The 25,954-nt window shown below is 41.4% G+C and overlaps 1 protein-coding gene across 2 annotated transcripts in view; it reads left to right on the top strand.

Moving 5' to 3' along the window:
* afap1 (actin filament associated protein 1) overlaps nt 1–25,411 on the top strand; it is a 281,923-nt gene extending 256,512 nt beyond the window's left edge. For both annotated transcript variants that reach the window (XM_043698382.2, XM_043698373.2), the window contains 3 exons: nt 9,644–9,837; nt 11,778–11,942; nt 18,686–25,411. In XM_043698382.2, coding sequence (XP_043554317.1) covers nt 9,644–9,837; nt 11,778–11,942; nt 18,686–18,712 — 386 coding nt within the window. In that variant the 3' untranslated portion in view covers nt 18,713–25,411. The remainder of the gene's footprint in view (nt 1–9,643; nt 9,838–11,777; nt 11,943–18,685) is intronic.
* The last annotated feature ends 543 nt before the right edge of the window (nt 25,412–25,954 follow it).

Raw genomic sequence — 25,954 nt, 5'->3', positions numbered from 1 at the left:
TGCTCCTGACAATTGCTGCTTGCATCCACAAATTATGAACACAAATTATGGTAGGTGTCTATTTCCATTAGTGGTGAAAGGAATCCTCAGCTGATCTCTGATAAGATAGTCGAACGTATTTGGAAATGTTTTGCATTTATTAGGTAACAATTAAATGACAAAATGCTTCTAGTGGTGAGAGAATCTATTGAACCTACAAAGGAAATCAGGCATCATACTTTCATATATGCCCTTATGAGAACTCCACGCTAGCAAGAGGTGGGATAGAAGCGTGAGAGAAAAAAGCTGAAGTTGGAGACATAGAGTAAATAGCACGTGATTTTTTACTGTCTCAAAAGATATTATGTGCTGACAAGAACATGCAAATCCCTGAGGAATTGCTTGATTTTTTTGATCATTTGTTGCCTCAAGATCTGGAGATAACTATCACAGCTGGCAGTGTGTTTTCTGTTGGAATTAAGGCCAGTGTGTTTGTGAGTTGCTTTGTTGTTTGCTCTTTCCCAATTGCTATGAGAAAATCAGTAAACTCAGTCAGCTTCAAGTTCCTATATGCATTAAGCAAGTGATGTTTGATACAATAAGTGTTCCCATCACTTTACCTGAAACATCCACCTCAGCAGACTTTTATCATGATTTTAATGGACGAATGAGAGAGTTGAAGGTACAATAATATGACACCGTTCTCAGTGCCACCTTGGAAACCTCCCAATTTCTCATATGGTTCTTGAGCAGCTGAATTTCCATCTAATCCAAGTCCTCTTTGGCTGCATGTTAATCATCGTTTCGGGCATAAGCCCTTCAGGAATCATTCCTGAAGAAGGGCTTATGCCCGAAACTTTGATTCTCCTGTTCCTTTGATGCTGCCTGACCTGCTGCGCTTTTCCAGCAACACATTTTTAAGCTCTGATCTCCAGCATCTGCAGTCCTCACTTTCTCCTGCATGTTAATCATCAGTTGTTTTTATTTCCACATGGTCTTAATGCTTTCTTGAGTTCCAAGAGCAGTTCCAACACATTCATGAACAACAGTTGTTTGATCACCAGTGCTTTATTTTAAAAAAATCTGTATCTAATCTATATCAGTGACACATGAAAAAATATCCAATCAAAGAACAAAGAACAATACAGCACAGGAACAGGTCCTTCGGACCTCCAAGCCTGTGCCAACACATTTCGCCTTCCCATAGTAAAACTGTCTTCCCTTACAGGATCCATATCCCTCTATCCCCTTCTATTCCTTTATTTGTCCAGGTGCTTCTTGAATGCTATTAATTGTGTCTGCTTCCATCATCTTCTCTGGCAGCACGTTCCAGACACTCAGCACCCTTTGCCTCTCTCATCTCTTTTAAAGTCCCCCTCCCCCTGCCACACCTTGAACCTGTGTCCCCTAGTAATTGACCCCTCCACCCTGGGAAAAAGCTTCACTGTCCCTCTATCCATGCCATTCACAATCTTATAAGCTAATATCAGATTGCCCCTCAACTTCCTTCATTAATTTGAAAAAAAAAACAGTCTATTCAACCTTTCTTCATAGCTAAAATCCCCTATACCAGGCAACATTCTGGTAAATCTTTTCTGTACTCTCTCTAAAGCATTCACATCCTCCTGGTAGTGTGGTGACCAGAACTGCACAAAATAATCCAAATGTGGCCGAAACTAATATTCTATAAAACTGCAGCATAGCTTATACTGAATGCCCCTTCTAATGAAGGCAAGCATGCCATAGACCCTTATACAACCTTATCTGTCTGCGTAGCCACCTTCAGTGATCTGTGCACCTGCACACCCAGATCACTCTGCATAACAATACTCCTGAGGGTTCTGCCATTCACTATATAATTTCCACCTGTACTTGACCTTCCAACATGTATCACCTCACATTTGTCCAGATTAAACTCCATTTGCTATTTTTCTGCCCATGCATCCAACTGATTTATATCCTTCTGTGTCCTCTGACAATCCTCCTCACTATCCATAACGCCATGAATCTTTGTATTGTCTGTAAACTTACTAATTAGACCAGTTACATTTTCCTCCAAATCATTTGTCAACCATGAACAACAGAGGTCCCAGCACTGAGACCTGTGGAATACCCCGATCATAGCCCTCCATTCTGAAGAGCATCCTTCCACTGCTACCCTTTGTCTCCTATGACTAAGCTAGTTCTGAATCCATCTTGCCAGCTCACACTGATACTGTGTGACTTTACCATTTGTACCAGTCTGCCATGAGGGACATTGTCAAAGGCTTTACTGAAGTCCACGTAGACAATATCAACTGCTTTTCTCTCGTTAATGATCATCACCTCCTCAAAATACTCAATCCAGTTAGTGAGGCACGACCTCCCCTGCACAAAACCAGGCTGTCTATCGCTAATAAGTCCATTTGCTTCTAAAAGTGTATCGATCTTGTCCCTGAGAATCTTTTCCAATAGGTTTTCTACCACCGACCTGAAGCTCATTGACCTCTAATTTCCAGGATCGTCCCTGTGATTCTTCTTGAATAATGGGCCAACATTGGCTACTCTCTAGGACCTCACCTGTGGTCAGTCTTAACTCTTTGCCAGAAATGTTCAGTGACATATTGGCAATTTGAGGACAAAAGCTTTAACTTTTACACACTTGAGTCAGGGACTTACACTTGGTGACTGAACTATCCTTCAGTCAGATCCATGGATGGAATTTTCCCCACTCTGGAGATCGTGAGGGAGATGATTAGGACAGAAAACAATTGAGTGAGTTTGCCCTTAAGAGAAACCCACCCCTTTCTCTCCATTTGTGTGAATTGATGTTAAGTGAGATGGTACATAGGCAACTTTCTCAACTCAACAGCAGTTAAAGCCTTCAGTTAATTAATGGTCACTTAAGAGAGTCAATTCATCACCTTCCCAATCACCTACCTCTCTAACAGGCAAGAAAGGTGACTGGTTGCCAAACTGGGAAACAAGGGCGAGGTGCAGACTGAATTTGGTGTAGGTTGTAGCTTTCAGTTGCCCCAATCTGGGGGCATATTGAGACATTGATGCCAAACATTGAGGTTATGTTTTGGAGATGCCGGTGTTGGACTGGGGTGTACAAAGTTAAAAATCACACAACACCACGTTATAGTCCAACAGGTTTATTTGGAAGCACTAGCTTTCGGAACGCCGCTCCTTCAACCACCTGATGAAGGAGCATCGCTCTGAAAGATAGTGTGCTTCCAATTAAATCTGTTGGACTATAGCCTGGTGTTGTGTGATTTTAAATATTGAGGTAGACTGTTAAAAACCATCCCTTTGCTGTTGCTCCTAAAGCAAACTTTGTTCATGTAGCTTCAACTCCTTCTTCTCCCAGACATGGCTAATTGCTTTCAATTGCTGCCCTAGTAGTTTGTCCTTGTCCCTTACCAGTTTATTCCAGAGTTATCACTGCTTCTTTCAATTCATGAACAGTTCTTAAAAGTGCTGAAGTTTCCACTATCACACTGCCTTCTTTAACTGTAGTCCATGCACTGTTGGTAGACTCACAATACAGACATGAAGGGAAGTCCAGGATTCTGATGCAGCAACAATGAAGGACTAGCAATATATTTCTAGTCAGGATGGTGAGTAGCTTGGAGGGGAACTTGCATGTGGCGATGTTCCCATGTACCTGCTGCCTTTGTCTTTTTTAGATGGAAGTGGTCATGGGTTTGGAAGATGTTGTCTATGGATCTTTGGTGAATTTCTGCAGTGCATCTTAGCGATAGTCCACACTGCTACATCTGAGTAAAAACCGAAAGAACTGCGGATGCTGTAAATCAGAAACAAAAACAGAAATTTCTGGAAAAACTCAGGTCTAACAGCATCTGTGGAGAGAAATCAGATGTAACATTTCAGATCAAGTGAGCCTTCCTTAGAACTGGAGCTGACTGGCCGTGTCGTTCTGAGGAAGGGTCACTCGACCTGAAATATTAACTCTGATTTCTCCCTATAGATGCTACCAGACCTGCCCAGCTTTTCCAGCAATTTCTGTTTCTGCTACTGCTGCAACTGAATGTTGGTGGTGGAGGGATTGGATACTTGTGGATATGGCGCCAATCAGGCAGGCTGTTTTTTCCTGGATGGTATCAAGTTTCTTGATTGTTTTTGGAACTGTGCTCTTCCAGATACGTTGGGAGTATTCCATCGCACTTCAGACTTGTACCTTGCAGATGGTGGACATGCTTTCGGGAGTCAGGAAGTGCATTACTCGCTGCAATACTCTTGACCTTTTGACCTCCTTATAGTCACCGTGTTTATGTTGTGAGTCCAGTTGATGTTCTGGTCAATGGAAATCCCCAGTAGAGGATTTTCATGATGTTAACACCATGGAATGTAAAGGGGTGGTGGTTAGCTGGTCTTTTTGGAGTTAGTCATTGCCTGGCATTTGTGAGGTGCAAATGTTACTTGCCACATTTCAATCAAGCCTGGATATTTTCCCAATCATGTTGCATTTGAACATGGACTGCTTCCATATCTGAGGAGTCATGAATGATGCATTGAACATTGTGCAATCATTGGTGATCATCCCAGTTTATGATGGAGGGATGGTCATTGATGAAGCAGCTGAAGATAGTTAGACCTAGGACACTACCCTGAGGAACTCCTGCAGAGATATCCTGGAGCTGAGATGACTGAACTTCAACAACCTCAACCAACTTTCTGTCAGCTAGGTGTGACTCCAATCAACAGAGAGTTTACCCTTGGATTGCCACTGATTCTAGTTTTACTAGGGCTTCTTGATGGCACACAGTCAAGTGCGGAATTGATGGCAAGGGCTGTCGCTCTGACCTTGCTGCTTTGCCCATGTTTTAACCAAGATTGTAATGTGGTCAGGAGCTGAGTGGCCCTGGTAGAACCCAAACTGTGCATCATGCTAGATCAATGCTAGAATTATAGCTGCATTGAGACAGCTTGGCTAGAGGAGGTGCTGGTTTCTAGTGCACACATTCTCAACACATTAGCTGTGATGTACTCGGGTTCCACATTCTTTATTGAAACAATGCACCCATTCACTCTCAATGTCATGTGAACAGACCTGAATTATCTGTATATAGTGTTAACATTACAAGCTTTTGTAAAATTATTTATCAGACTCTTTTAACATCAGGTGAAATTGAGTAACGAAGAGAGTCACACGATCTGCAATGCATCCTGCCCAACAACCAGTCTCTGTGGCTTGGTTACCATGGGAACAAGAGGGCCCAGGTCATATGTTATTAAGATATATGTGCTTGGTTTAACAATAAAGGCAAGAGCAAATGTTCTTGTTATTGCAGACTTTCTGTCTAGACTTTGTATGGAGACAGTTGCTACAACGAGCAAAGAAAAAAGGCAAAAGCAGGGAAAAAGTGAACTGTGGACAGTTTCCTATTGTAAAGGCAGCTTTGTTGTTTTTATTAGATTTTAGACTGAGATGGGAATAAAACTGATTTACAAACCAAGGATTGCTGAAGAATCATAGAATCCCAACAGTGTGGAAACAGGCCCTTCGGCCCAACAGGAATTGAGGCACTTCTTAAAAGCAATTTACCTGATTCTCATTGTATTTGTTGTTTATAGAGCTACTTGTTCAAACAGTAGTAGAAGGCTAGTTACAGAGGAGCTGCAGCCTTGGGGCTATATATGAATGGAGATTTAGCCAACAACAAGTAGCTGATTCAGCTGTGGACTAGTGACCAGTCTTTGATTTAAAAAGGCCAGCTACCTGCTAACAATTATCTGTTTGGCTCCCAGGTAGCTGAACAATTTAGGGGTGTAAATATTTGGCAGAAACTATCAGATCTCTGGAGGAGAAAGAGCTGTGTCTGCTCTGCAGTTTAAAAAAATGTCTCAGGCTTGAAGACAGCCAATTTAGTTCCCCTTCTCAGTTGCTGTAAGCTGGGATTTGTAAAGATCTTTATCTGGTTTGTTAAAGGTGTGAACCAGTCACCCAATGCTTTCAGGAGAAAGTGAGGACTGCAGATGCTGGAGAGTCAGAGTCGAGAGTGTGGTGCTGGAAAAGCACAGCAGGTCAGGCAGCATCTGAGGAGCAGGAGAACGATGTTTCGGGCTTAAGCCCTTTAGGAATGAGGCTTGTGGGTTGGGGCTGAGATATAAATGGGAGGAGATGAGGTTTGGGGAAGGTAGCTCAGAAAGCAATAGGTGGATGAAGGTGATAGGTCAGAGGAGGGAGTGATGGACAGGTCTGGAGGGTGGTGCCGAGTTGGAGGCTTGGGACTGGGATAATGTGGAGGAGGAAAAATGAGGAAGCTGTTGAAATCCACATTTATCCTGTATGGTTGCAGGGTCCCAAGGCGGAACCAAGGAGGTTCACAAGGTCCCTCCTCCAGGCGTCATGTGGTAACGGTTTGGCAGTGGAGGAGGCCCAGGACCTGCATGTCCTTGATGGAGTGGGAGGGGGAGTTGACGTGTTTTGCCAGGGGGCAGTGGGGTTGGTGTGTGTGGGTGTCCCGGAGATGTTCTCTGAAACGATCCGCAGGAAGGCATCCTGTCTGCCTGATGTAGAGGAGACCACATCTGGGTGCAACAGATGCAGTAGATGACATTGGTAGAGGTTCAGGCAAATTTCTGTTAGATATGGAAGGATTCTTTGGGGCCTTGGACGGAGGTGAGGGGAGTGGTGTGGGCGCAGGTTTTACATCTCCAGCGGTGGCAGGGGTAGGTGCCGGGAGTGGGGTGTGGGATGGTAAGGGGCATGGACCTGACGAGGGAGTTGTGGAGGGAATGGTCTTTTTGGAACACTGACTGGGGTGGAGAGGGAAATATGTCTCTGGTAGTGGGATCCTTTTAGAGGCGGCAGGGGTTGTGGAGAATGATGTGAAGGTTAGTTGGGTGGAGGTGAGGACCAAGAGGGGTTCTGTCCTTGTTGCGTTGGGAGGGATGGGGTTCAAGGCAGTGGTGCGTGAAGTGGAGCAGATGCGCTGAAGGGCATAATCAACTACATGGGAAGGGAATTTGCAATCATAGAAGAAAGAGGCCATCTGGTGGAATTGGTCATCCTGACACCAGATGCGGCGGAGGTGGAGGATTTGGGAATAAGGGATGGCATTTTTACAGGAGCTAGGGTGGGAGGGGGTGTGCCCTAGGTAACTGTGGGAGTCAGTGGGCTTGCAGTTTTTGTCTGTGGTTAGTTGGTCACCAGAGACGGTGATAGAGAGGTGCAGGAAGGGGAGGGAGGTTTCAGAGATGATCCAGGTGAATTTGAGGTCGGGGTGGAAGGTGTTCGTAAAGTTGATGAACCTCGTTGGAGCAAGTGGTGGCGCCAATTCAGCCATCAATGTTGCTGAGGAACAGCTGGGGGGCGGTGGTGCTCGTGTAACTGCGGAAGATGGATTGTTCCACACATCCAACAAACAGGCCGGCATAGCTGGGTCCCATGCGGGTGCCCATGGCTACCCCTTTGTTTTGGAGGAAATGGGAGGATTGGAGGGAGAAGTTGCTAAGAGTGAGGACCGGTTCAGCTGGGCAGATGAAGGTGTCAGTGGAACGGTACTGGCTGGGATAGCGTGAGAGGAAGAAACAGAGGGCTTGGAGACCTTTGTCGTGGCAGAGCGATGTATACAGGGACTGGATGTCCATGATGAACATGAGGCATTGTAGGCTAGGGAAACGAAAATTTTGGAGGAAGTGAAGAGCGTGGGTGGTATCATAAATGTAGGTGGGGAGTTCCTGGACTAAGGGGGACAGGAGGTGTCGAGGTAGGAAGAGATGGGTTCGGTGGGATAGGCGCAGGCTGAGACAATGGGTCAACCAGGGCAGTCAGGTTTGTGGATCTTGGGAAGGAGGTTGAATCGGGGTTCATGGATGATGAGGTTGGAGGCTGCCTGTCTCTGGTGACCGACTAACCACAGACATATACTACTCCCACAGCTACCTAGACTACACCTCCCTCCACCTCCTTCCACCCTACCTCCTGTAAAAATGCTGTCGCTTATTCCCAATTCCTCTGCCTCCGCCACATCTGTTGCCAGGATGACCAACTCCACCTCAGAAAGTCCCAGTTGGTCGCCTCCTTCCACGATCGTAACTTCCCTTCCCACGTGGTTGATGATGCTCTCCAGCCCATCTCCTCCACTTCATGTACCACGCCCTTGAATCCCATCCCTCCCAAAGCAACAAGAACAGAACCCCCTGTAGCTAGAGTCTGTCTAATAAATAGCAACCCTTAAGTATAGAAACCTGATCCATCCTTAAAACCAACCTTGGTCTAAACTGCAGGAATATTGTGAAATTCTGTATACTTTTAAAAATCTTTAACGATTGTCATGTCTCTGGGAAAACCTACCTCAGTGTAATCCGATAGCAAGAACACTATAGCGTGTATATGTGTGACCTATGCTTATCGGTCACATTCAGGCATTCAGAATGTTAATGATAGTTTGAGTAGTAGTTGCCTACTAAATCCTAATTAGCCAGTGTAGATTTTAGGTTTATGGAACAAAAGTCTTAAAGGGTGAAATTACACCAATTCAATACCTTTTTTGAAATGTCACTGTCTGTATGGAGACTGTAACAACAGGTATCTGTGATAGATTGACCGAAATTGAACGGAATTGTCAACTTGGCACCTCGGGTAGCCAAAAGGTCAGTCTTACCTGTCACGTCACAATATGATTAAATTGGAGACTTCACTTTTGCTAGTTAGTTGATTGTCCAATGTCATTCTTAACTGGATATGTTAGAGTTACTGAGCTTTCCTTGATGCATTGATTTTTCCAACCTCTTTTATCAATAACCTGTTACCTTTGGTCTGGAATGGGGGGATTGCCTGTGTTTGGTTATGAGGTTAATAATTGTTCACTAAAATATTATAAATAATATCCCTGGTATACCATTCTACATTCCACATTGAACAGCACCCTAGGATAGTAATCCATTGTGCCAGACCTTAGCCCACAACAGGTCACAGAAGGTCAGTTTTGGATTGGTGCATCTAGATATCATGCTAGCACAGCAGTAGTGCCAGCCAACATGAGGGCAAATGCCCTGCTGCTAGAGTTAAAATGTTACTTTTAGAGGGCTGGTGTCCAGTGCTACCACTGTCTACAACAATTGGAAATCGCACAATTTTGATTTGAATCCCATTGTCCATTCACCCAGAGATGATGATCCATTCAGCTGCCTTGAGCATCCTTCCTTTCCTGTACTCTAGAACCAAGGTTTCAACAAGGTTTCCCTCCTGCAATCCTAATGCTCTTTCCAAATTCATTTTTATTATCAATAGAGTGTATTGTAATGCTTGTTTTCTATTGGTTAGGGGCAAATCCTGTCTGGACATGTCTGTTGTGAATTCTTTCACTTCTGGCTAAAGAAAACACTATTGAAGTATTTCAATGGAATCCATCCTATACGTTTCAGAAATATTAACATCTCCTGTAATCAAACAGAAACATTACCGCTGATCTATTTATTGTCTCCCACATCAGAACGTACACTTGTTTCATTTTACTCTATCCTGTAATGTCTTTCTAACATTAAACATACTTCTGAACTATTGTTCAGAACCTTCCAGGGAGACTGCAGCAGTAATTTTATTCGATCCTACCCAATGGGAAGAGGGAAGTTTGGTTCAGAGATTCACTGTACACCGTAACTAATTTTATATTCCGGTGTCTAGTAATTTTTATTTTTACATTTAAAATAGGTAAGAAGTCTCAGGCTGCTCTAGAGACCAAGCTAAAGAAATTAGAGGAGGAATGCAAGGTCAAAGAGACTGAACGTGTGAACCTGGAATTGGAGCTGACAGAGGTGAATGAAAGCTTGAAGAAAGCTCTTGCTGGAGGCCCCACACTGGGCCTGACAATAGAACCAAAGTCATCAAGAACCTCAAGCCCACAGGTAAGTACAAGTACAATATGTGGGAAATTGTATAGAATGGACCAGATGGACAATGGGGTCTTTTCCTATCCATTATCTGTATGTTCATAAACAGCTTGGTTAAAATGCAGCTTCTTTTAAAAATGTATAAAACATTTACCATGGTAGGTTTTGAACTGGTCCATTTTTGGGTGCATAACTGACAGAGCAAACATGGTCACTGCCCTAACAGCGAGGCCTGAAACTCACCCAGAATTGGTTCTTGGGTCTCATTGTAAACGTTTGAGCTATCGGAGCCGCTCACCTTTCCGGAAGTAGCTCACCATTTCAGTCCATTCAGATTGGGTAATCTGATACTGACAGTGACTCTCGGGCACGTTCTGGTGGGGGCAGGTGACGGGCAAAAGAGGGTGCTCATGACTTTCAAAAATCGAAAGGAGCACTCTGGCACCTCTTGGCCGCACAAGCATTTGTTTTTAAAAACTTTAAAATATCTTTTTGTTGGCAGCCACTTGATGAGCGTGTCCTGGGCAGGAAAACTGAAGCAGTTCAGGTCCAGAGCCTGGGAAGCCTTTCAGTAAAGTGTTTTAAAATGATGAACACTTGCTCGTACCTGGGCAATCAAATCTAACCTCAGATGTCTTTCAGGCATAAGATAATGTCCCAGGAATTTCCTCCATTCTTCTTCCCTAAAACGAACAGTGCAAGATCCATTTTCTACCCTTCCATCCCAAAATTTTATGTTTAGACTCATTTCATTTAGCTGTATCATGAATTGGCATTTGTGGAGCTTGTCTCAATAGCGGTGACCACCTTCTGCTCAGTAACAGTACATAATAAACACTAATGATGGGTCATAAAGGAGAGTATTAAAACAAATGTCATTGCAATAATCAATTTGGTATGTGGATTCCATTGACCAGGGTTTATGTAAATTCCAGCTGACAGTCACATGAAATTACTTGGTGCTTACCAGCAGACCGACTGGTTTGAAGTGGTTTCCCTCAATATTTCTCATGAGCTCTTCTTGGTATGAGTAGCCGTTTTCAGTTTGTCTGTGACATGACATTGTTGACAGCACAAACGTTTCTTCTCTGAGATGCTGACGGTGCTTGATGCTCCAATAGGAAATCTAAGAAAGAACTTTAAAAAAATGTAAAGAAACCAAACAGTGCCTTTCAGTTCTGATGCAGCACCATGCCACTTCATGGGTTTGTGAAATACTAGGCTTGTACTTTCCAGAAATTGGAAGTGTGAGAGAAGCTTTTGTTGTAGTTCCCTTAAAGGGACAGACAGGTTGGATGCAGAAAGGATCTGCAGCAGTTTCCCCTGGCTGTGGAGTCTAGAACCAGAGAGAACAGCCTTAGGTTAAGGGCCAAGCCATTTAGGACAAGCATGAGGAAGAACTTCTTCAAACAGCGTGCTGATATTCTTTGGAATTCTCTACCCTAGAGGACTATGAAAGCTTAGTCTTGAATATGCTCAGGACTGGTATTGATTTCTAAATACAAGTGATGTTAAGGGCAAAGAGCAGGAAAATGGCCTTGAAGCAGTTGATAAACCATGATGTACGTATAGATGATGGAACCGGGTCAAAGGGCTGAATGGTGTACTCCTGTTCTACACTCTGGTAAACCGATAAATATACAATATTGGCCACCGGTCTCAGCTAGTCATCTTGCTCCATTAGGCAAAGGTGTGGATTGCACGGAAGTTAATTATTGAAGAAAATAATGAAACGGTAGATCATACCACTTTATGCCACTAGCTTCTGAGCAATGCTTTCTTTTGCTATATTCAATATAACATCAAAGGGCCCCAAGTTTTTGTGCACCTAATAGCAATACAAAATTTTCCTAGGACTTGTGTTTAACAGAGCAAAAATGGAAACATAAACATCCCGCAGTCGGGGAAATTTCTGGATTTGAAGTATTTATTGCATTATTGATCGTTCTTTGCAGTCCCCTGTGTTCATGCATCGTACCCTGGACAATTCTCCCGCTTCCAGCTGTGATACAAGTGACACTGAGCCACTGTCACTGCCTGTGAATGCAGCTGCTCTCGGAAGAAGACCCCCTTCCATGGTTTCCTCCCCAAGTCGAGGCCATGTACGCAGGAAGGCCAAGGTACAGAAAGATCAGTACAATATTGCTCATTATATTATTTCACTGAAAGTCATTTACGCTAATATCTAAAATACAAGCAGCTGCTTAAGTGGTTAGGAAACATTTAATAAATAAAAAGTATAGTTTGGGCTGCCTTTGTCTTTTTGTTATCCTACTGGTGATAGTTCCAGTAGAACATATCACTTGCAAATCATAAAAAAGAAGAGCTCAGTGCATGTGACCTAGTGAGTATTGTAGCAACATACCTATTGTGGAGGATAGACGGCGTCATAATGAGAACACAACAGCCTGGAATTTGAGAATGGGTTGTGTCTAGCCTAGGATGCAATTTCACCATAATTGCACCAAAATTACAACAGGAGATCCCCCATAGTAACAAATTTGTTTCTCAAATTTAATGCCCATCATTCCCATTGTTGAGTGCATTCTTCTTCTAAGGCAGCCCCCTGAGACCAAGGATGTCTTTATTCTACTCTGCAATTGTGGGTCTTGTGATGACTGAAAGATGCAATGCTGGACCCATACACCCTTACACAGGAGGGAACTGAGTTGTTTGAAGAGATGAGTGGCTGCTTTAAACAGCATTACATAGAACATAGAACAATACAGCACAGAACAGGCCCTTCGGTCCACGATGTTGTGCCGAATATTTGTCCTAGCTTAAGCACCCATCCATGTACCTATCCAATTGCCGCTTAAAGGTCACCAAAGATTCTGACTCTACCACTCCCACAGGCAGCGCATTCCATGCCCCCACCACTCTCTGGGTAAAGAACCCACCCCTGACATCTCCCCTATACCTTCCACCCTTCACCTTAAATTTATGTCCCCTTGTAACACTCTGTTGTACCCAGGGAAAAAGTTTCTGACTGTCTACTCTATCTATTCCTCTGATCATCTTATAAACCTCTATCAAGTCACCCCTCATCCTTCGCCGTTCCAATGAGAAAAGGCCTAGCACTCTCAACCTATCCTCGTACGACCTATTCTCCATTCCAGGCAACATCCTGGTAAATCTTCTCTGCACCCTCTCCAAAGCTTCCACATCTTTCCTAAAGTGAGGCGACCAGAACTGCACACAGTACTCCAAATGTGGCCTAACCAAAGTCCTGTACAGTTGCAACATCACCTCACGACTCTTGAATTCAATCCCTCTGCAAATGAACGCTAATACACCATAGGCCTTCTTACAAGCTCTATCCACCTGAGTGGCAACTTTCAAAGACCTATGAACATAGACCCCAAGATCCCTCTGTTCCTCCACCTCACTAAGAACCCTACCGTTAACCCTGTATTCCGCATTCTTATTTGTCTTTCCAAAATGGGCAACCTCACACTTGGCAGGGTTGAACTCCATCTGCCACTCCTCAGCCCAGCTCTGCATCATATCCAAGTCCCTTTGCAGCCGACAAGAGCCCTCCTCACTATCCACAACTCCACCAATCTTCGTATCATCTGCAAATTTACTGACCCACCCTTCGACTCCCTCATCCAAGTCATTAATAAAAATTACGAACAGCAGAGGACCCAGAACTGATCCCTGCGGAACTCCACTTGTAACTGGGCTCCAGGCTGAATATTTACCATCTACCACCACTCTCTGACTTCGACCGGTTAGCCAGTTTTCTATCCAATTGGCCAAATTTCTCTCTATCCCATGCCTCCTGACTTTCCGCATAAGCCTACCATGGGGAACCTTATCAAATGCCTTACTAAAATCCATGTATACTACATCCATTGCTCTACCCTCATCCACATGCTTGGTCACCTCCTCAAAGAATTCAATCAGACTTGTAAGGCAAGACCTACCCTTCACAAATCCATGCTGGCTGTCCCTAATCAAGCAGTGCCTTTCCAGATACTCATAAATCCTATCCCTCAGTACCCTTTCCATTACTTTACCTACCACCGAAGTAAGACTAACTGGCCTGTAATTCCCGGGGTTGTCCCTATTCCCTTTTTTGAACAGGGGCACAACATTCGCCACTCTCCAGTCCCCTGGTACCACCCCCGTTGAAAGTGAAGATGAAAAGATCATTGCCAACGGTACTGCAATTTCCTCTCTTGCTTCCCACATAATCCTAGGATATATCCCATCAGGCCCGGGGGACTTGTCTATCCTCAAGTTGTTCAAAATGTCCACAACATCTTCCTTCCTAACATGTATCTCCTCTAGCTTACCAGTCCGTTTCTCACACTCCTCTTCAACAATACGGTTCCTCTCATTCGTAAATACTGAAGAAAAGTACTCATTCAAGACCTCTCCTATCTCTTCCGACTCAATACACAGTCTCCCACTACTGTCCTTGATTGGACCTACCCTCGTTCTCGTCATTCTCATGTTTCTCACATACGCATAAAATGCCTTTGGGTTATCCTTGATCCTATCCGCCAGAGATTTTTCATGCCCTCTCTTGGCTCTCCTAATCCCTTTCTTCAGGTCCCTTCTGGCTATCCTGTATCCCTCCACTGCTCTGTCTGAACCCTGTTTCCTCAACCTTATGTAAGCCTCCTTCTTCCTCTTTACAAGACATTCAACCTCCCTCGTCAACCAAGGTTCCCTCACACGACCATTTCTTTCCTGCCTGACCGGTACATACATATCAAGGACACGTCATATCTGTTCCTTGAAAAAGTTCCACATTTCCACGACATCCTTCCCCGACAGCCTATGCTCCCAACTTATGCTCCTCAGATCCTGTCTTACAGCATCGTAATTACCCTTCCTCCAATTGTAAAACCTACCCTATTGCACGCACCTATCTCTCTCCATAACCAAGGTGAAAGTCACAGAATTGTGGTCACCATCACCAAAATGTTCACCCACTAACAAGCCCATCACTTGTCCCGGTTCATTACCGAGTACCAAATCCAAAATGGCCTCCCCTCTGGTCGGACAATCTACATACTGTGTTAGAAAAGCTTCCTGGACACACTGCACAAAAACCGCCCCATCCAATCTACTTTATCTAAAGAGCTTCCAATCAATATTTGGGAAGTTGAAATCGCCCATGACTACTACCCTGTGGCTTCTGCACCTTTCCAAAATCTGTTTCCCAATCTGTTTCTCCACATCTCTGCTGCTATTGGGGGGCCTATAGTAAACACCCAACAAGGTGACTGCACCTTTCCTATTTCTGACTTCAGCCCATACTACCTCCAAAGGCAGATCCCCCTCGAACTGCCTTTCTGCAGTCGTTATACCATTTCTAATTAGCAACGCCACCCCCCCCTCCTTTTTTTACTACCCTCCCTAATCCTACTGAAACATCTGTAACCAGGAACCTCCAACAACCATTCCTGTCCCTCTTCTATCCACGTTTCCGTGATGGCCACAACATCGTAGTCCCAGGTACCGATCCACGCCTTAAGTTCACCGACCTTATTTCTGATACTCCTTGCGTTGAAGTATACGCACTTGAACCCATCTCTGTGTCCGCAAGTATTCCCTGTCAGTGCTACCTTCTTTACAGCCTCCCCACACACTTGGACATCCTGACAAACAGCTAGCCTACTTGCTGGACTACAAGTCCGGATCCCATTGATATACTTCCATCCTAATAGCAGGAATACTTTACCCAAGAGTTATTAGTGAATCAATTATATTTCACAGGATGGTAAAAGTGTAAAATGTCCATTCAAAAAAAGCCAAGAATTTGTAAGCATAAATCCTAAATAAATGCATTTTTGCTAGCCAAAGGTATTAAGGATGTGGTATGGAGCCAGGGCAGGTGGATGAGTCTCAGTAATTGATCACTTAGGATCACATCGAATGACAGGGAACTAACAGATTAGAGGTGTGGAGTGATCTCCTCCAGATCCTACTTCACAGTTTTTCCAGTTATTTGCTAAAAGTGATAAATTACTGGTGTTGGGTGCTCAGCTGCTGTGCTGGCATTTGAAATCATGACCCTCAAGTTGCTATCTTAATAACAAAGTCACCCTCTTATATAAAGCTTTTTTTTCTCAGGAAAAACATTCCATGAGTCTCTTGCCTTTGTGTGAGCAAGTCCAATTTGACTTCCCTTCTGTTCGATAACTGTAATGTAGCCTCACCAGATGGATTCCAAAGACCTGCCTATTTTACACTCAAACCAATTTTGTTTTTGGCTGTTAATAGTTTCTCACTGACAGGTTGGGCTACATGAAGGCAGTGAACCTGACTCCCAAAAGAAAAGTTCAGGTCAAGCCTACCTGTGGCATCATGGGAAGCCATGGCTGGATTATATAGATGCTGCAGGTTGTGGCTTTTGTGAGGTAATGTCCTAGATCCCAGAGTTTTCAGCTGATCAGATGACCAGCAACTCACCAGTCCCAGCAGTGCTACCATGTGAAGTGGGTCCTGCTTTGACTGCAGTTCCAAAGAGAAGACTGGACTGGAAGGCAAACGGGGCAGCCTTGCCAGTGCAAGTTAGACCGGCCTGGGTAGAGGGAGGGAAGGAGGGAAGTGGAGGTGGTGATAGGAAAATGGGTGGTGATTCAAATAGGGCTCTGGTTGGGAGGTCATGCTGTGAGTGGATGGTTTGTGCGTCAGTAGTGTCACATAATTTGGGAAGCTAGTTTTTTTCTTACTGTTTCTTGTCTTTAATTCATTCATTAGCTTCTATATCTGTAAGACACCATTCCTACTCCAGGCCAAGAATGGGCTATTAGGTTTCTCTTTGCCACAGTAAATGTTTGTTCTCCAGTGAATCTGGTACAATTGCAACATTTAAGAGGCATTTGGATGGCTATATGAATAGGAAGGGGTTGGAGGGATATGGGCCGGTTGCTGGCAGGTGGGACTAGATTGGGTTGGGATATCTGGTCGACATGGATGGGTTGGACTGAAGGGCCTGTTTCCATGCTGTACATCTCTATGACTCTATGAATGGTGTACATACACCTTCAGGTGTAAATGGGTTATCTTTCTTAGTAAGACCAGGTATTTCATTCCTAACAGGTGTTAGTTATGGAAACATGGAGATGACAAGATGAAAAAAGGTCAAAGTCCATCTAGTTCACCTTCTATCACTCCTGGTCTCAAGATGCAGCAGTGGTGTTATTGACTCATCATAACATTTATTCTGTCAGTTAGCCAGAATGGATGTAGAGAAGGAAGTCCACAGTGATATAGACCTTTTGAGGAACAGATCTCTGTAGTCATCTGCTTTTCAAGCATGCTACGTGTGTCAGATCTCAAATTAATCATGTACTCAAAATGCAAAATGTTGTTTTATGATGACTTTAAACTGGAAAATCCAAAACCTTATGTAAGAGGATATTGCCAGGATTGAAGGGATTGAGCTGTATGGAGAGGCTAAGTAGATTGGGGCTGTTTTCTCTAGAGATACAGAAGCTGAGGGGTGACCTTAGAAAGGTTTATAAACTCATGAAAAGCATGGACAGGGTAAGTAGACAAGGTCCTTTCCCTGCAGTGGGTGAAGTCCAGAACTAGAGGGCATAGGTTGAGGGTGACAGGGGAAAGATTTAAAAGGGACCGAAGGAGCAACCTCTTCATGTAGAGGGTGATGTGTGTGTGGAATGAGCTACCAGAGGGAGTGGTGAACGCTTGTTCAATTACAACATTTCTATGGGTATATGAATAGGGAGGGTTTAGAGGGATATGGGCCAAATGCTGCGAAATGGGACCAGATTTAGGTGGGATATCTGATCAGCATGGACGCATTGAACTGAAGGGTCTGTTTCCATGCTGTATATCTCTGACTCTATGAGTGAGAACATTGATTGTAGCTAATACTTAAGGTTTAAACTAATTGACCAAGTAACATTCTTACAGTGCTCTTTTTAATTTAAATAAAATCCAATACAAAAAATACGTACAGGAAGTTTAGAAACATTACAGGTATCTGTTCTAGATTTATGGAAAGTGCCTTTAGTTTGTAAAATAGTTCAGAAATAAATGTCTCAATTATTGAGAAATAAAAGGTGGGAAGAAAGTAGGAAACAACAGAACAGTTAACAAAGAAAGATCTTCATTATTTAAATAGTGAGACTCCAGAGCTGTGATGTCGAGAGATCTGGGTGTTTTAGTGTATGACTCACAGAAGGTTAGTATGCAGATACAGCAAGCAATCAGGAAAGCTAATAGAATGTTATGTTTTATTGTGTTGAGAAGGAAATGCAAGAGTAGGGAGGTTATATTTCAGTTATACAGGGCATTGATGAGACCACATCCGGAGTGCCATGTAAGGTACTGGTTACCATACATGCGGAAGGAAGGATGTTATGGCATGGAAACAGTTCAGAGAATGTTTACTAGACTAATGTCCAAAATGAGCAAATTACCTTATTAGGAAAAGCTAGACAGGCTCCATCTGTTTAGAAGAGTTGGAGGTGACTTACTTGAAACATATAAGATCCTGAGGAGACTTGACTGCGTAGCTGTCTCTTGAAGCAGAATCTAGAATTAGAGGTCATGATTTTAAAATAAGTTTATTGCCCATTTAAAACAGAAATGAGGAAACATCTTTTCTCTGAGGGTCATGAGTCTTTGGAATTCCCTTCCCCAAAATGCCATGGATGCAGAAGCTTTTAAATTTTTTAATGCCAAGGTAGATAATCTTGGATAACCAAGGGGATAAAAGATGGTTGAGACATGCAGGAATATAGAGTAGAGTTTAAAATCAGATCAGCCATGATCTTATTGAATGGTGGAACAGGTTCAAAGTGTTGAGTTGCCTGTGTATGTTCAGAATAGATATTTTTTGATAGTTGTTCCCACTTTTCATTTTGTTTTACAGGAATGGGAACTGAAGACTGGAACATAAAACAAGAAAAAAAAGTGTTCCCTTTTATAATATTTATTTCCTTAAACAATATGTACAAGACCAGAAGCACTGTTACTGAGTCTTTCAGTTCAAAGAAATACAGTCTGCATGGTCCTCTCCTAAACTATGGAAAGACAGAAGTTGTTCCATGTTGAAGTGTAACTTTATGTCTTGGGTCAAAGTTGAAATGTTTAAACTTTATTCCACTTCGCCTTCGCTGGGGATTGTCTAATTGTGTTACAGCATTGGACAGTTGTTCAATAATGCTAAGTTATTTTAATAGATAAATGTCTCAATTTAAAAAGAAGTCTGCACAAGGAACAATTTGAGTATCCCTAAAACAAATAGAAAAAGATATATTTATTACAACAGAGGCATTTTAAATTTTCTTTTTACTTTTGTTTTTTAAAGTCATAATTTATGTTGTATATGGTGCTCCCTTAAAGGATGAAGCCACATAAAATACCAATAGCCTCCGTAAGTTCTGCAGTATCCACTCAGTTTTGAAAATTGTCACCTATTCTAATTATTCTTCACCCTTTTTAGATGAGATGCTCAAGTGTTTTCCAGGAACAATGTACAATTTGCTATAACACAGTGGATTTGGTGATTTTTATTGGACTCAAAACCCATTCACTTAGAGTCCAAATTAGACCCATTGATTAATTGAAAATGAAATCACTCTTGAATTTTCCATGTAAGATTGATTTTAGTTCTTAAAAATATTTTTTCAGTCATAGATTCAAGATGTTGTACTTATTATTTAGCGTGGATTGTATCATTCTGCAGATTTTCTAAAATGGTAACTTCATTTCACCTACAATGAAGAGGGTTTTGATACACGGGCAACTTTTATATAGATAAATGATATTGGTTTAAAAAAAAATTTTGATGTAAGATAGTGGATGTGCTTTTGTACTTTGAGGAAAATGTAATTATGTATAATTTTATTTGAAGCAAGTCCATATTTAAAAATTACTTGTGCAGATTCCCTCTACTTAAATGATGAAGGACTGAATATAAAACATGAGAAACAACAAAAAAAATTGTGAACGACTAATAATAATTTTTGGATAGGGTTTCGTTTCTGAACAGCTCTGATGATTAATCCCAAAGGTCAAAAGTGGGCATGGGGCCTCCTTGGCTGTACTGTTTTTGTTTGCAAACCTTTTATCAGCAATATGTTTCAATATTATTCAACTCTCAACATAATCAAATTAACAATGGAAAATGCAGGAAATATTCAGCAGTCAGGCTGTGGAGAGAGAAACCAAGTTGACATTTCACATCAATAATCTACTGAATGTTTCCAGCATTTGCCATTTTTATTTCAGGTTTGCAGCATTTTGCTTTTGTTCTAGAGCATTTTCATATTGTTGTTTCTTATTAGGGCAAGTGATTTTGTTCTGTGCATATCTATGCCGTAATGGATATTTTCACTAGCTCAAAAGGATTTTCCACAAAGTCACAGTACTCTGTCAGAAAATTTACATGACTTAGAAATTTATGAAGCTTATTCCTAGTTGTTATATTCCATTAAATCACTTGTCCTTGTTACTAGTATATTGATTAAAAATACATTAGAATATATGTATCATGTAGTGTTACTAGAATCTGGCAAATAAAATAGAAAACTCGGGAAAATTCTACAACTATGTTAGTAAATCTTCCGCAAAATTAATGCATATTTTGTCAAAATAATTCCATCCAATCACTGTGCCTTACATTGTCTGTTATTTGTGTCATTTCATACTTTTCATTTTCTATTATTGTGCACCCTAATATCGGATCTTTCAACCCAACAAGTCCATACAGGTGCATATGAACTACACAACCTTCTTTATCCTACCTTAATAACATATCCTTCAATTCATTTCCCTGTCATGTGCTTTTACATATTTACATTACTGTAACTCTAAAGAATTTAACTACAGTTTCCTGGTTTGGTATGAAAACTTGTGAACAAACTTTATTTTGAATTGCAGTTAAGTTTTTATTGACTGATGGAAGGGGCCAATTGTATAGTCCCTGACCAGACGTTAAAAGTGAATCAAAAGAGCATATTCTTTCAGAATGTTTTAACGTTAATCATTTCACCACTAAATTGCTAATTGCCAAATAATATTGCTGAGGATTAACGTTTTCTTCCTATATTTAAAAAGAATGCATCACACCAAACAATACTTTGGTGCCAGTGCCAGTGCCAGAAGTTAATGTGAGAAAAGTTATACAGAAATGCAACACAAATTTCGGATATGGTCTTTCGTGCCAATACCACAAGCAGTCAATATCTGTATTTGTGGAGAATAAATATAGTGTAGAATATATAGTGTTTTTAATCTCTTCTAGAAAGAAAAACATTTTAATAGGAATCATTTTTACATTAATGAGTCAGTTAACTATAAGTATTGATCAGGGACCAAGCCTGTTAGTAGGAATCCTAAACAAATACTCAGGCTGTGATGCATTACAATAAAATTTATAAAACAAATGAACAAGTAATTTTTTAATGTTTTGAATGTTCCACATTACTAGAAACGCCACAGGCTAATCGTGAAAGAATGTGCCATCACCAATACTTACTCCCTAGAGGTAGGGTAAAGTGTATGGGGACCTGGAAATATTCCTACTTAAGCTGGAGCTAATTTCCTTTTTTTTAAAATTAATTTTAATGCTAACATTGTAACATCATGGAGCAAACAGGGCAACATGGATTCAGTAAGGCAGTTCTCAACTTCTTAAAAAGGTTGAAAAGGTAACTGCACCATTGAAAATCTGAACCATATTTGGCTTTGAGATTTCATTCAGTAGGTTCCACATCTCATGGACTCCACTCCTGCTAAATTCTTTGGAATAGAAGCAGCATGCAATAGCATTCAAAAGGCAGGAGAATGGTACTAAGTCATAATGTTAAACTTTGTTTTGGAGGAACAATGCCTCATCTTCCGCTTGGGTAGCCTACAGCCCGGAGGACTCAACATTGAGTTCTCCAATTTCAAATAACCCCTCTCCCCCTCCCCCTCCCTTCCATTCCTCCATGCCACCAACCAGATTCATTCGTCCCATTGACCCACCAGGTTGTACCCTCTACCTGTCTTCACCTATCCCCACTTCACCACCTTGCCCCGTCCACTCCTTTTATCTGCAACCCCGCCCCCTCCCCCCCCCCCCCCTCCCCCGACACCCACCCCCAGTCCTGAAGAAGGGTTACACCTGAAACGTCAACTTCTCCACCTCCTGATGCTGCCTGGCTTGCTGTGTTCTTGTAGCCTTCTGCCTGTCTACCATAACGTTAAACTTAGCAAGCTGGTGCAGATAGGATAGGCTAAATGGCCACCTTCTGTGCTGTAATACTTCTGTAATTCTTTTGAAAATTTTCAGGATATTTCTTTAGTTGGCTGTCTGCAGAGACATTGTTTCAATTTTGTATATTGATAAATTCTTTAAAACCAGTCAAACCATACAAGCTACGGCAAAACCAGAAGTAGCTGGAGAAACTCAGCAGGTCTGACAGCATCTGTGGAGAGAAAACAGAGTCAGGACTGAAGAAGCATCATTAGACCCAAAATGTTAACTTGCTTTCTCTCCACAAGTGGGTATCTCCAGCTATTTCTGCTTTTGCATCAAATTTCGAAATCTGCAGTTCTTTGTTTTTTATACAAGCTGTGAGTCGTTTTTCTGAATCTGCAGTGGTCCAACCAACAGTCCTTAAAGGGACCACTGGAAGACACTGTAGAAACCTGATTGTATTCAAAGGGCATGGTTAGTGAGGCAGCCAGCCCAACTGTAGCACAGAAACAAAAATGAGGTGACATGGTAGAGACAGCAGCTCACAGCAATTATTACACTGAGACTCAAACTTATTACATTTTAATTGAAAGCTTTCAGTATGACCCCAAAAGGAGGCTTTAATGACATTCTACCCTAATATTTTAAAAATTCTTTCATTCGTTAGTTTTCCTTTCCTGCCGATTGCATATGCAATACAAATGTAAGACCTAGGGGTAGAATTAGCTGGTCAGCCAATCAAGTAAGCATCACCATACAATGACATCATGCTGATCAGATAGTCTTCAACTCCCCTTTCCTGCCTTTTTCCACATAACACTTGACTCCTTCATTGATTAAAACAATGTGCCTTTCTCAACCTCGAATATACTTCATGACCCTCTGAGATGAAGAATTCCACACATTCACAACCCTCTGAGAAGTTTGTTACACTCTTACATTTTTGTCACTGGTATATTTTGCATATAAATTCAAAGCTTTTTGTCTTCCTGTCCATTATCTCCTGTGCTGCTACTTTACAATAATATTTGCACCTCACATTTATATTCTTCATGCCATTTTTGGGGGCATTCAACCAATCATTGAGTAGTTGAACCATGTGGACTTTACAGATGACACATTGCATTGTTGCTTCCTTCATTGAATAGGCAAGGTTATGTTCTTCCATAGATTTATTTGCCCACAAACATATTTATTTGTTAGTTTACTTTCAAACTTCCTTGTACAATTTTTTCTTCAAATTTCAAGCATAATCACTTAATTTAAGCAGTATGCTCACTGTCCATCAAGCAGAAAGATCACTGCTCGTCATGCATCATTGAGTATTTATTTGTCCTTGTTAATGAAGATACGTACCTGCCAGTGTACGACATCAGATCGTAATTTAGAAAAGAAAATGGTGAATTCTCGGAGATTTTATTTCTGCATTGCAAAGTTGTAAATTCACTTCTGTAGTTATGCTCCCTTGTTTAGTTTTTGTGAATTGTTTTAATTTGTTGTAGAGTGCTTTCTTGTGTTTCTGTATGCAAATGTAAGATGACTGACGAAGCTACACACTTCTCTTCGTGATCTTGTTTCTCACAGAGTTTGAATCTATTTTGAAAGATTCATTTCATGAATGTGCACTCCTGGTCCCATGTGAAACACATGAAATTCAAGCAAATTGATGAACTGTTAATCTCCATTGTGCAATTCCTTTCATGTTCTTTTTGGGCAAATCTTTTTTGTGTCTAGAGTGCAAACATGTAAAGTTTTAGGTCAATACATCTTAAAAAATATATAATGTGTAACAATAATCATCCTAAATAGGGAAAAAAAAGTTGAGTGAATTTACATCAGGTACTTATTTACATGACCTGAAACTGATGGTGCAGGTTCTATGCTACAAACTTTCCTTTTGCTTTTTAAGTGTAGTAATTCTATAGTTGGGTCACAGGTGGATTTCGGTCACTGTATGTTGCTGAACCTATCATAGTTGCCTTCATGCCCTGGGATTGCAAAAGCAAGTTAAAAAGAAGTTTTCCATTGATCAGTCTGCAGTATGAAAACTGGCTTCAGAAAGAAAAGCTAATGTACTTATAAATTGTTTTCAGCTGGAATCTTACATTTCTAACCCACACCCCAAATCCCTACTAGAATAGCTATCCTGAGGTCAAGTCTCAATTGAATCATTAATGTTGTAGGTGATTCCTTAGTGGCCAAATGCCTTGACTCCAAAAAATGAGATGGGTTAGGGGAATAACTAATGAATGGCATATGTTTTGCCCTTCCAAAAACATGGAAGTATAGTTCCAAAATTGTTTATTTTGCAAAGCCAAATGCAAATTAATGCAGAATTCACTTATCTTCCTTTGTAATTTTTCTAAGAACCATGCTTGCATTTCGAGCGGTTATACAACTCTTATGTTTACATCTGAGTTTTAGATTGAGCTAAAGAGACCAGGAGGAATCTTTCAGAAGTCATGGGATATGGTTTTTTGGACTTTATTATTTTTTCCACATATGTATCAGGCAGTGGGAATACTGTATTTTATTGCTACCCACTGAAAACTGCAAACACAGGGTAAGCATCATCAACATTTCTGCCCTTCAGTGAGGTGACCTTGCTGTCCAAGCTGTTATGTGTAGACTGTCACTTCTTTATCTTACCATGACATTCGGGGCTTTACTGTATCTATGTCAGCATCACCAATTAAAGTTGGGGGGATGGGGGGGTTGGAGATCATTCAAGTCATGAATAAACAAACTCTGTGAGGAAACAGGCACGAATGAAAGAATGTGTGAATTTAAGCTGAAATATTACTGACTCTGCCTGAGTTCAGTTCATTCCTTGTATTCCCAATCCTGATTTAATTGATATTTAGGAGTGGAATTGAATTTCCTATTTGGCAAATCTAATTTCTTTCTTGCTGCTTCAAACATGTATATAAGACCCTTTGTTAAACTATGCTGATTACACTTGCAAGGTAAAAACAATGACTGCAGATGCTGGAAACCAGATTCTGGATCAGTGGTGCTGGAAGAGCACAGCAGTTCAGGCAGCATCCAAGGAGCTTCGAAATCGACGTTTCGGGCAAAGGCCCTTCACACTTGCAAGTCAACCAAGATGTTTTCTAACTAAAGCTTCACTGTGATGTAAATAGAGTATCTGTTTTCACCTAAGAATAGCCAAATTCTGAACTGTAATCTTACTGGTTTTCATTTTTAACTAAATTAAATGGGAATAATAAACATCTTGTATAAACCAAGCTTGTAAATGTTACCCAATTATTTCTGCACCTTAGTGTTTTGTTACTTTTATCTGTAAGCTGTTAATGTTTTTGTGTACTGTATTGTTATTTCAAACCATACCAGTTTTTCATGCAATACAAAATTATGTTGTATATTGAAATAAAATGAATCTAAAAATTGGATTGTTTTTGATAAAGGTTCTTACTACATAAAACCAGGCCCAGACATTACTTCATGGTCATAGGCTGCAGTTCCAGTATGCATCATCCCAGCATGTGGTGCAGCCAACTGACACTGCTGATGATTTTAAGTTAATTCCGAGTCAGCTACCCATTCCTACTTTTAGTGGCAAACAAAATACTGAAATTTTCTGTAATTTTTACAATAACTTCTCAGTATTGGATTGCATTATATTTCAACACAATGGAGGAAAAAAATTAAGTGCCCCTTCCCTCTTTTTGTCTCAGCTCCATATCGCCAGGCAGGTGGAACTCTAACTGAGGGGGCTTTTCTCTCTGATTACACACAGCAGGCAGGTAGAACTATTTCTTGTACAAGAAAGTTTGAGCTGATTGTTGGGGTGGTGTCGAGGGGAAAGATGGTGGATATGGTTTATTTAGATTTTAAACATGACTCTGATAATGTCTCACATAAGGCATTAATAAAAAAAATTAAAGGAAATATTTCAGAATGGAGTATAAATGTAATATTTCCAAGTTTATA

The sequence above is a fragment of the Chiloscyllium plagiosum genome, unplaced genomic scaffold (assembly GCF_037043375.1).
Source record: "Chiloscyllium plagiosum isolate Xiang-an unplaced genomic scaffold, Cpla_swu_hap1 HiC_scaffold_1, whole genome shotgun sequence".
NCBI classification, from domain to species: Eukaryota; Metazoa; Chordata; class Chondrichthyes; order Orectolobiformes; family Hemiscylliidae; genus Chiloscyllium; species Chiloscyllium plagiosum.
Note: the sequence above shows the minus strand (reverse complement) of the source record. Positions and strands in the feature narration are given on the sequence as shown.